General features: G+C 44.7%; 1 protein-coding gene across 2 annotated transcripts in view; it reads left to right on the top strand.

Moving 5' to 3' along the window:
* Nucleotides 1-11,987, top strand: part of LOC139375254 (cysteine-rich motor neuron 1 protein-like) — a 42,518-nt gene extending 30,531 nt beyond the window's left edge. For both annotated transcript variants that reach the window (XM_071116869.1, XM_071116868.1), the window contains exons 9-15: nt 2,321-2,442; nt 3,613-3,831; nt 4,357-4,572; nt 8,706-8,927; nt 9,740-9,865; nt 10,290-10,468; nt 11,036-11,987. In XM_071116869.1, the coding sequence (XP_070972970.1) occupies nt 2,321-2,442; nt 3,613-3,831; nt 4,357-4,572; nt 8,706-8,927; nt 9,740-9,865; nt 10,290-10,468; nt 11,036-11,227 (1,276 nt within the window). In that variant the 3' untranslated portion in view covers nt 11,228-11,987. The remainder of the gene's footprint in view (nt 1-2,320; nt 2,443-3,612; nt 3,832-4,356; nt 4,573-8,705; nt 8,928-9,739; nt 9,866-10,289; nt 10,469-11,035) is intronic.
* Nucleotides 11,988-12,586: the final 599 nt, after the last annotated feature.

The following is a 12,586-nucleotide window of genomic DNA, read 5'->3' as shown; positions in this document are numbered from 1 at the left end:
CAGAGGCTGAAAATATTTGTCCTAGGTCAAGATCTTCAAAAAGTTGCACCATTGGAAGAATCTTGACTGGCTGCATCACTGCTTGGTATGGTAACTGTTTGGCATCTGACTGCAAGGCGCTACAGAGGGTAGTGCTTATGGCCAAGTACATCACTGGGGCCGGACTCACTGCCATCCAGGACCTCTATACCAGGCGGTGTCAGATGAAGGCTCTAAAAATTGTAAAAGACTCCAGCCACCCAAGTCATGGACTGTTCTGCTACCGCACAGCAAGCTCCAACAGGAGCCTGAACAGCTTCTACCCAAGCCATAAGACTGCTAAATAGTTAGTTAATTAGTTAACAAAATAACAGTGGTGTAAAAAGTGCTCAACTGTCATACTTCAGTAAAAGTAAATATTATATATCAAATTCCTTATATTAAGCAAAGCAGAAGTCACAATTTTCTTGTTTTAAAATGTATAGACAGCCAAGGACAGACTCCAACACTATTTGCAAACACAGCATTTGTGTTTAGTGAGTCCGTCACATCAGAGGCAGTAGGGATGACAACATGTAATATTGATGCATGAATTGGACAATATTGGGAAAGGGGGAAACCTAGTCAGTTGCACAACTGAAATGTATCTACTGCATTTAATCCAACCCCTCTGAATCAGAGAGGTGCGGGGGGCTGCCATAATCAACATCCACGGAGCCTGGGGGAACAGTGGGTTGCTTTGCTCAGGGGAAGAACGACAGATTCTTAGCTTGTCAGCTCGGGGATTCGATCTAGCAACCTTTCAAGGTTAGTGGCCCAACGCTCTAACCACTAGGATACCTGCCGCCCCATATTGCTGTCCTGCCTGAGCATTAGAAATGTAACGAGTACATTTGGGAGTCAGGGGGAATGGATGGGAGTAAAAAGTACATATCTTCTTTGGGAATGTAGTGGAGTAAAAGTTGTCAAAAATATAGATAGTAAAGTACAGATATCCAAAAAATGTACTTAAGTATTACTTCAGAGTATTTTTACTTAATTACTTTACATCACTGGCCAATAGCTACCGGAATATGTGCATTGACCCTGCTTGCACTAACCTTTTTGATTCATCACACACGTTGCTGCTACTGTTTACCATCTGTCACTTTATTCCTAGTTATATGTATATATCTACCTTAATTACCTCGCACCCCTGCTCATCGACTCGATACTGGTACCATGTGTATATAGCCAAATTATCGCTCCTCATTGTGTATCTATTATTATGTTTTATTTTTCTATTATTTCTCTATTTGCTTTCTCTCTGCATTGTTGGGAAGTAAGCATTTCACTGTTAGTCTACACCTGTTGTTTACGAAGCATGTGATGAATAACATTTGATTTGGGTTCATTTCCTGTTTTATTTATGTGGCCTACAGAGACTAATAGTGTAATTAATCCAACCTAACGGAATCCATGTTTAATTGAAAAGGGCCTTATGGGTTACAGATTCCAGAAAAAGAGAGTATGGGAGACACACAGAGAACGAGACAGAGAGACTGGAGTTGTAATAGATGAACCCATCTGGATTGGGCATTTCTCAACCTGCTGCTCGTCTATGTTTTATGACCTCTATATTTGGATCCAACTAGGTCACATGCTCTGTGTCCATTCCTAACTCATCTATGGTTTGTTTTCTCTCTGCGTGTATCTTCCTTAGCTTTTGGCCATTCAGTGGGGGTTTAGTTTATTTCAGAAGCCGTGTAGATCGTCTCTCAAACTCTTCTGGGTTTGTTTTTTCTGTGTCATCCCTGTGTCTACTCTGTTTACAAATCTGTTTGTCATCAAATCAACCATGATGAGCTCGTAGTTAATGGAGAGCAGGGCCCTTCAGTCTCCTTAATCAACCTGGCTGCATTAATATCATCTGGCCCTGCTCTGGACCTCGCATGTCAGCCAAAGGCTTTGGTAGCAATACAGTAGCCATCTGAATAGGTTGAATCAAATGGAAAGCATCTGAATTTGCTTTAAACCCAGTGCCCTAGACTCTAGCATTGGTATGGTGTGTGTGCCGTGCACTATGGGGCTCTCACGTGTTCCAGGGTGCTGCTTTTATCAGGCCTCTTCAAAGCCAGCTAATATAGCAGGGGGAAAACAGAACCATATGTCTATTATACCAGACCTGACCATCTGGTTCCACGGCAGTACTCCACCAGACCAATCACAAGATCACTGGCTATTGAGCTTTCATTCAAATATGAGTTTAATATGCCCCATTTGAGATGTAAAATGGCATTCTTATTGTTCCCTCCCTCATTACATATCTGATAGACATATGTGTGCTCTATCTATCCCACAGGAGGAATAAGCACGGCTGTGAGATGTGTCGCTGTATCAAGTGTCCCCCCTTCACCTGTGACAAGAACTGCAGCGATGGCTACCGGCAGAACAGGAAGGGCTGCTCCATTTGCATGTGCAAAGGTATGATTCTCATCTGTCTGTCTGTCTCATCTGGTCCGCATCAATATTCATCCGTCTGGGTCAGCCGGTCACACGACTTCAGTTCAATAACAGTGTGTGTGTGTGGGTGTGTGTGTGTGTGTGTGTGCGCGAACGAGCGTGTGTGTACACATGTTTGTGTGACCGCGTGTGTGTTGATGTGACCGTGTGTGTGTTGACTTTCTATCACTATGTAGCAGATTTGATTTGCTGGAACCATTAGCTGATCTGCTGTGAAGCCTGTTATGAAAGGATGTTTTGACTCTTGTGTTTTATTTAGCTACCGCTGAGGCCTGTGTGTGCATGTCGGATTAGATTCACCAACCACAAAAGTTTTAAAAAGTTTGGCCGGCTTATTTATACTTTTTTGTGCGTTTATTTAATTTTTCCAGTAATATTATAAATATTTTAGCTTGGAATGTATTTGGGGGTTCTTGCTCAGCAAGATGGCGGTGCAGTGGCAACCCATCATGTTTATCTTATTTTGAGACTGTTAGATCAGTTACTCAGTGGACTGTTAAAATATTTATGGATAGGAAACTTTTTTGTGAAGTGTACCTTTTTCCCTTTGTATAACAGTGTGTTGAGAGAGAAGAGACACAAACATCTGCCCTGGATGTGGAAACATGATGTGATTCACTGAAATACTACGTTCTATCAAAAACACTGTTCTCCCCAGACTTAACAGAAACACTGGGTTTATATCCCACTTGGGGGACAGTTATTGGCAGATGTGGGGTTTTATAACCTCAACCTATCTCTCAACAGAAACAGAGGACCTCGGTTTTGGGTCAGATCCCAAAAACTTCAGGGAAATTATTAAACTTTATTTATTTGTGTTGTAACTGTAAATGGATTATTGTGAAATAAAGAGACTTTAAAAGGAAGAGCACATAATGGTGTTTGGTGAAGGTGGAGCTGAGAGGAACCAGGGATGGTTAGCAGAGCTTTCTCGTTAGCCTCTAATGGACCCAAGACAATAACATTGGATACTATCCATTGTAAATAATTATTCTTAATGACATTTCCACTTTGAATTCACTCCTGCGTTTCCCATGCCCTGAAACATCCCTGTTGATGTTTTCTCACAGGTTCAAGTCACCAGTCTCCCTCCCTTCCTAACATCTGTCTGTGTTCATGTTTTTTTTCCAGAGAGTGACCACCTGCCAAGCACCACTGCCCCCGCCCCCATGCCCAGCTACTGCCTGACCTCCAACAGGCACCGCTACGAGGAGGGCAGTAGCTGGCACGACGGCTGCCGAGACTGCTACTGCCTTGCTGGGAGAGAGATGTGTGTGCTCATATCCTGCTCTGTGCCCAGTTGTCCCAACCCCGTGGTCAGGCCTGACCAGTGCTGTCCCACTTGTGAAGGTACGTCTTGTCTGGAGCCGGCTGGTCTATCAACACACACACACGTCTGGCAGTTCATAGTCCCATAGGAGCTCACACCCTAGAGCCCAGTCCACTTACTGCCCCATCAGTCAGGTCTCAGGCTCCATGAACACTCACACTTTGTGTTTGTGTAAGGAGCAACACACACTGATACACAGTTACACACCCACGCCTTTTCATCCACACCCCTCAGAGTCACTGGGGATATTTATAGGGAGGTGACTCAGTGAACTGTTCAAATATTTAAAAGTGAAAGAATGTCTACAACTTTCAGTAACTCAACTACAACTTTCAGACTAACTCCTTATAGATATCAACCCTATTGCAGTCAATTGTTTTATATGTACTGTTGTACTGGATTAGAGGAAAGTATGTCCGAACACAAATTGTTGTGTAACTACCGAGCTTAGTTCTAGTAAGATGTGAACCTTATTCTTAGTAGTCTTTCATGTGTTGTCGTGTTACTGTTATCAGCCTCTCATAACCTGTGTGTTGTCTGTCCAGATGAGTCAGGCAGTGGTCAGCCAGAGGGCATGGACCTGGTGGTGTGTCGAGCCCCTGGGGGGAAATTCTATGTGGAGGGAGAGACCTGGAACCTGGACGAGTGTACACGCTGCACCTGTAGGAAGGGCCGCGTCCTGTGCGACACTGAAGTGTGTCCCCCTGCTGTGTGTCAGGCCCCAACCAGGAACAAGGACACCTGTTGCCATGTCTGCCCAGGTACAGTACCTTACATCCCCCGCATCTGTCATAGGCTGCTTTACTAGGAAACCTCTAGTACTAAGCCATTTTCTTCTCTGTAAATGTAGAACTCTATCATCGTACTAGCCTTGACAAGAGCAATTTCAGATAATATCAAAAGCACTTACATCCAGGAATGACTCCAGAAGCGATGTCAGTTTGTGATCAGTATAGAGTGGGATAAATTTGATCTGGAGCCATTATCAGCAGCATGTGGTGGTGGATTGAGGGTCTTGCCTTGTCTTGGTGCATGTTGCAATCTGTCCCACAGTTTAATGTCAGTACACACAGGCTAATAAAGAAACCAGACCAAACCGGCTGGCTTTACATGGGGATATATCCTCCAGAGAGGAACACATGGGTACAAGCCTGTCTGTTTCCACTAGTCGTACATAAGAACAGTATTTTTCATGGCAATGTGATATGACTAGGAAAAACTCTAGGCCCTAGTTATAGCCTATAACTAGTTTCTCCTGGTCAGGTCTAGGGTTGCAAAATTCCAGGCACTTTCAATAAATTCCCTGGTTTTCCAGAAATCCCATTTGGAAGATTCCAGAATCAAGAGGGAAAATCCAGAATCCTCCAACCAGGATTTCTTTAAAACCAGACAATTTATTAAAGGTTCCCAGAATTTCGCAACCCTATTCAGGTCATGTGACCTCACCAGCTGCTGAGAAGAATAGAGTTGGACCAAGTAGGCCACTGTCCCCCCACCACCGTTTCCCCCACCCCTCACTCCTCCCCCACCACCACCGCCCTCCACCCCTCACTCCCCCCCCCCCCCCCCCGCCCCTCACTCCTCCCCCTCCACCCGTCCCATCACCACCTTCCCCCACCACCACCTCCCCCCGCCCCTCACTCCTCCCTCCAGCCCCCCAAGCAAGAGCCTGACAAATCAGAAATGCATGACAGCCCCTGAAACCCACAGAGCCTCCTTGGGAATGCTCGGCTAGTTGCGTTATCACCACATCTCCCACCACAAAATCAGATTGTAAGAGGCAGCCCTTTGATATATGTATGGTTCTGTCTCTGAAGAATGTGGGAATAACACACATTTCAATGACAGACCCCTTGATGTATGTGTACATTGTGGAAGAATAAGAATGGCGCTGGAATGGATAGCTGCCGTTTTACAGGCTATTTTGAGTGGGAATTTTTTTGTATAATGTTTACACCATCATTATCTATGACCGTAAAGAGCTTCTGGACATCAGAAAAACGATCACTAATGTCGATTTGGATGAAGATTTAGAAGTTGGCGGCGCTGAACATACTGCTCACCACGGACCAGCCCCCAGTCCCAAAGACTTGGAAGAGAACGAGACCATAGTATTTTCCAAGAGAGTTTTCATTCATATTTTTGGTAGCAGTTTATTAACCACTACCAACCGATGCTGGCACTAAGACGGCACTCAACGAGCTGTATAGGGCCATAAGCAAATACTAATCCCGAGTCGGTACTCCTAGTGGCTGGTGATTTTAATGCAGGAAAACTGAAATAAATAAGGTGGCGCCGAAGAAGAAGGCTGACGTTTTACGTGTCCCCAAACAATTGTGTTTTTTTGTTTGTTTCTTTGCGTTGTTTGTAACTTATTTTGTACATAATGTTGCCATTACCGTCTCTTATGACCGAAAATAACTTCTGGACATTAGAACTGAGATTACTCACCACGGTCTGGCAGAATCCTTTTTTTCCTTTAACGAGTCTGACAAGCTCGACGTGAATGTTATACTGCTCTCCTGGGAAAAGATCCCAGATCCCCGTGATTTGCGTGAAGAGAAAAAGGGGCGAAGGGCAGGCTGCCTTCTGAGAATTCATAGGCGATCGAATAAACGCCCCAATAAACCCCCCACAGCGGACAATGTATTTTTGTAAATAACAGCTGGTGGACCATATCTAAAGAAGTCTTGAGCTATTGCTCGCCTGAGGTAGAGTATCTCATGATAAGCTGTAGACCACACTATTTACATAGAGAGTTTTCATCTGTATTTTTCATAGCTGTTTACATACCAGTACAGACTGAGGCTGGAACTAAGGCCGCATTGAATGAGCTGTATTCCGCCATAAGAAAACAAGGAAATGCTCACCCAGGGGCGGCGCTCCTAGTAGCTGGGGACTTTAATGCAGGGAAACTTAAATATGGTTTACCTCATTTCTATCAGCATGTTAAATGTGCAACCAGAGGGAAATAAACTCTGGACCACCTTTACTCCACACACAGAGATGCATACAAAGCTCTCCCTCGCCCTCCATTTGGCAAATCTAACCATAATTCTAACCTCCTGATTCCTTCTTATAATCAAAAATTAAAGCAGGAAGCACCAGTGTCTTGATCAATAAAAACGTGGTCAGATGCAGCAGATGCTAAGCTCCAGGACTGGAATATGTTCTGGGATTCCTCCAATGGCATTGAGGAGTACACCACATCAGTCATTGGCTTCATCAATAAGTGCATCGATGACGTCGTCCCCACAGTGACCGTATGTACATACCCCAACTAGAAGCCATGGATTACAGGCAACATCCGTACTGAGCTAAAGGGTAGAGCTGCCGCTTTCAAGGAGCGGGACTAACCTGGAAGTGGCAGGGCTTGCAAACCATTACAGACTACAAAGGGAAGCATAGCCGAGAGCTGCCCAGTGTCACAAGCCTACCAGATAAGCTAAACTACTTCTATGCTTGCTTCGAGGCAAATAACACTGAAACATGCATGAGAGCACCAGCTGTTCCGGAAGACTGTGTGATCACGCTCTCCGCAGCCGATGTGAGTAAGACCTTTAAACAGGTCAACATTCACAAGGCCGCAGGGCCAGACGGATTACCAGGACGTGTACTGCAATCATGCAGGTAATCAGGTACAATCATGTCTGGGTAAATCTAAAAAAAATTCAGAATGGCACAAATTCCCCGATATCAGGGTACTCATGTCAACATGTTTGCTTTCAGAGCATATTTGATCCCAAATTATAAGGGGGAGCTGACCAGCTGGTGTCTTCACTCACATTTTCATCCTCTCCCTTACCCAGTCTATAATACATACAGTGAGGCAAAAAAGTATTTAGTCAGCCACCAATTGTGCAAGTTATCCCACTTAAAAAGATGAGAGAGGCCTGTAATTTTTATCATAGGTACACTTCAACTATGACAGACAAAATGAGAAAAAAAATCCAGAAAATCACATTGTAGGAATTTTTATGAATCTATTTGCAAATTATGGTGGAAAATAAGTATTTGGTCACCTACAAACAAGCAAGATTTCTGGCTCTCACAGACCTGTAACAACTTATTTAAGAGGCTCCTCTGTCCTCCACTTGTTACTCCAGCCACCCAAATCAAAGACTGTTCTCTCTGCTACCGCACGGAAAGCAGTGCCGACGCACCAAGTCTGGAACCAACAGGACCCTGAACAGCTTCTACGCCCATGCCATAAGACTGCTAAATAATTAGTTAAATAGTTAACCAAACAGCTACCCAGACTATCTGCATTGACCCTTTCTGCACAAACCTTTTTGACACGTCACATAGGCTGCTGCTACTGTTTATTATCTATCTTGTTGCCTAGTCACTTTATTCCTAGTTCTATGTACATATCTACCTCAATTACCTCATACCCCTGCACATCGACTCGGTACTGGAACCTCTTGTATGTAGCCAAGTTATCGTTCCTCATTGTGTATTTATTATTACGTGTTTTACTTTTCTATAATTTCTCTTTTTTCCTTCTCTCTGCATTGTTGGGAAGGGCCTGTAAGTAAGCATTTCACTGTTAGTCCACACCTGTTGTTTACGAAGCATGTGTTGAATAACATTTGACTTGATTTACATTAGTGTTGAGATGTGTACAGTCTAGCTAAGCTTTTGTCACAGACAGGCCATTTATCTATGGGCCTATGGCTATGAGACACAGAGATAAGCCTGAGCGTTAACTGACACAGCTCAGCACAGCAGCCATGTCTTCCCTAGTCCCTAGTCATCAGCTAGCTTCCTGCTAGAATTTACCATACAGTAAAACCATCTTATTGCAAACACGGGTGAACAGTCCTAATAACCACTCTGGATTAACATGTTATACTGCCTTGGTGTGCCTCTCTCTCCATCCTTCCGTCCACAGACGACAAGCAGGGTCCCCAGCTCCCGGTGAGCACCAGTCAGCAGGAGTACTGTATCTCCGGCGAGGGAGATGTGCTTTTGGCTGGGGACACCTGGAAGGCCAATGCCTGCACCAGCTGCACCTGCAACAATGGAACCATTCAGTGTTTCTCCCAGCGCTGCCCGCCTGCCAACTGCAGGGTGCCCGTCCTGCGCAAGGGCCAGTGCTGCCCTCACTGTCTGGGTAAGTGAATGTGTATGTGTGAGAGTGAGTCTGTCCGTGGAACTAAACTCCTGGGAATGTCTAGATGGGTGAGAGCACACTGCCTTGTTAGCCTCTCTAATGATGTCCACTGTAATTCTAGTGTGTAGTATATTTGTGTCTTGTGAAAAATCCCATATTAAGTATGCATTAAAACAAGTTATTCCTTTGGGACAAGGTACAGCTTGTTATTGAGAACATTATTATTCACAGTGTAACTTGTAGGAAGGGAGGAACAGTTTTCAAACTTTTTCGGTTAGCTAGAATAAAGCAAGCGTGTGTGAGTCACGTTCTGGGGGCCTGTTTCGCTGGCACTGCTTGGGCAAACACCGTTACTCACAGCAACATTCCATGTGACACAACTCACTCAGAGTGAAAACATTCCCCAAGCATCCGCACATTCACACGTGTTTCCTGTCTCCGGCTGAGCCGACCCGCCACTCTCAATGCCGGCACAGGAAGGCAAAGCTCCATGTCAGCTTTTCCTATAGAGGAAAACCTCGGCACAGGCATGCATTGTTCCCTCTGATTTGTAACCGTTTCATCTCAGCTTTGTTTTGGTTATTTGCTCAGTGGAAAACAGCACTTTTACATAAGACTCTTGACAAAAGGAGGTCATGGAAGCTTAGGGAACACATCCCGTAAACACACCTTATCTACAGACACTCCACCCAACCATAACCTTCTGTTTCATTGATCTGGGATGTGGGATTTGTTTTCAGCTCAAGTGTGTTTGACATTATGTACGTGGGTTGCTTTGTGACTTATTTGTGATTTTCCTCTTTGGTTTACAGAAATGACAACAACGTCTGTTCCAATGATGGTGTCGACCAAGGCCCCCAAGACCAGGGTTACTACCACAGTGGACAATACAGTCTGGATCACCACTGTCCCTTTGCCTCCTATCATTGCTGCTACAGGTACTGTCTGTCTGTCCATCTCTCTTTCTCTCTTGCTCACCTTCTCTCTTTCACTATTTCTCTCTTTCACTCACTCACTCACTCCTCCTATGGCCCACAGAGATGGTTAAATGATAGGTTACTGATAGGTAACAACTGATTCAGACCTGTGACTTGGTATCATTGTCCATACTTTCCCAGCCAGCCTGTTGATGATGTTTACATTGTTGTGGGGCAATGGGAATGCACACTGACACACATTCATCTGGAGACTGTATCTAACGTATTGGCCAGGGAAAACTGCCAAACACTAAGGAAGGACATGAGCTGCTTTTTCATTTAAATTGATTAGAAGGGGAATAATGTAATGGAAATATTGGCCTGTGTGACAGCAGTATGTGTTGTCCAGTCTGTGGGGGAGAGCTGATATTGATTTTCCCTGCAGATGGTAACAACCTGGGAGAGAACATCCCCAGTCAAACTGAGATGGCTCTCATCTACCAATCAGCTGCCTGGATACTGGCCGGTCTCCTCCTGGCCATCGTCATCTTCCTCATTGTGGCAGTCCTCATTAACAAGAAGAAAAAGTGGGTGCAGATGTCGTGCTACAGCGCCCCCAAGAAGGTGAGAGGCATTGTGGGTAAAGCCGCTCATTAGGCCCAGTACTGTACGTACAGCTTGCGGAAAAAGACTATTCACAAATTAATTGCAACCCAGCACCGAAATGCCTCATGATTCTGCCCGATATGTTGGTATGGGGTTGCTGCCCAAACTCAGACCACTATGGTGCTAAATCATAGCACCATAGCGGGGCGGGTGGGCCGTTGTTTTAGGATCTAATCTGTGGGTGGGTCGTGGGTTTTCCTTGATCTTCCAGCTCCTGCTACAATTCATGTTCAGGGTGTCATAAAGTAGGGATTAATGTATTTTTCTAGCACTTAATTCTGATGGAGCACTTTGAACTGTGTCAAGTTTATCATAAAATGTGATCGTTTTACAACACCCCCATGAAATGAGATTAGAGCAGCACAGAAAATCGTAATTCGTCACATGGTTTCCGAAAAAGTCTCTCCCGTCCTAACTAGACATGATAACACAAAGCAGTAGGATTCAATCAATGTAGCTGACAAGACCTGTTGTGTGAAAATAAAGTAATAGATATTTACATTTTTTCCTTTCCTCCTTTCCTAGACTGTGATCCTGAAGAAGCATGCGAATAAGAACTCGGTGGTGTACATGGAACCTTCAAAGGAGAACAAGTTCCAGAGCGTGAAGAATGACTGTGGCATCAACTTCTCCCCAGAGATGAGCTCACCATGTGGGGAGAGGATGCTCATCCCCCGGGCCAAGCTGAGTACGGGCCAGGGCAGGGGACAGCGCTAGACCCCCCTCCCCCTAAACACCAACCCCCGTTCACCAGACCCCCAAACTCCACGCTGCCCAAAGGGCTACCAAGCACCACCTCTTCTCTCTTTTCTCACATTTTCATGGTGATCGATCCACAACAATGCAATGCAACTGCCTGTTGCTTTATCATACTGCTGGTACAGTGAGGAGAGACTGGGGAGGCAGGAGGATGTGGCCATTATGGGACTTTGCCATACAGTTCACCACAGACAGAGTGACAGTCAGCCAGAGAGGCTACTAGTCAGCCAGAGAGGCTACTAGTCAGCCAGAGAGGCTACTAGTCAGCCAGAGAGGCTGCTAGTCAGACAGAGAGGCTGCTAGTCAGACAGAGAGGCTACTAGTCAGCCGGAGAGAGCTCTGAAATGTGAACATGATCATCATCACTTCTCACCTCCTCTGGAACTAGAACATGAAACTAATAGGAGGAATATAACAGCTTCAGGACAGGGGTTTGGGTTCTAGTCAAGGGTCTCTAGTTTGCTGTTTTCTATGTGCCGCAGCACAGCAATCAATTCATCAACAATTGTTTTAGTGATGCCAATTTAGCCGGTCTTCCAGTTGTAATCAAAATTGGATGGGAGGGTAAGTCAACTATCAGATGAATGGCTAGTTCCATGACTCGCTCCTCTCCCCAGTCAATGACTTTGAGCAGCATCAGAACCCAGCAGACTATGGCCCAGAAAAATAAAGAAACCCAAACTCCTGCTTTAGAACGTGTGGTTTCCATCTTAGTTTTTTTTAAAAATATATTTCTATGTGTAATAGTTGTAGTGTTTTTCTTGGTCAAGCCTCGTTTTTGTTATGGAAGTCTCCATGGTGGCAAGATTAAAACATTGTAAATGCCAGACTAAACATTCCCCATCGATGCAAAGGAATGAAACTCTTCTATTCCCACTTACTGTAGTGGTTTCTGTCTGCCTCAAAGGTGATGACCAAAATCATTCCATTCTGAAAACAACCAACCACCCTGGGGAGAGGGAAAACAGTGTGAATGTATTCTGCCTCAGCTGTGAAGCCAGTGTGTCTGTCTGTAATACAGTAAGGTTCTTCACCCTTCTGTACTCAACAACTCCCTTTAGAAGGAATCATCCCATTGGCTGGACTTCATCTACAAATGGGAATGGACTTCAAGATTAGGTGGATTAATACTAATCCAGAGTGTTATTTTATAGCTTGCAGATAAGAGGACTCGTTACAGGAAACTACAGAAGCAGTTCCAGGCATTCTGGAGTTACTCATGAGGAATGTCAACATACAATAAGCCTCACTTATATAACTTCATTTACAGCTGTGCGTAAACATGAGCTACTGTTTCCAGAGAATGTTAACATACAT

This window comes from Oncorhynchus clarkii, chromosome 19 (genome assembly GCF_045791955.1).
Source record: "Oncorhynchus clarkii lewisi isolate Uvic-CL-2024 chromosome 19, UVic_Ocla_1.0, whole genome shotgun sequence".
Classification (NCBI taxonomy): domain Eukaryota; kingdom Metazoa; phylum Chordata; class Actinopteri; order Salmoniformes; family Salmonidae; genus Oncorhynchus; species Oncorhynchus clarkii.
This window is presented reverse-complemented; position numbering and strand designations above follow the sequence as displayed.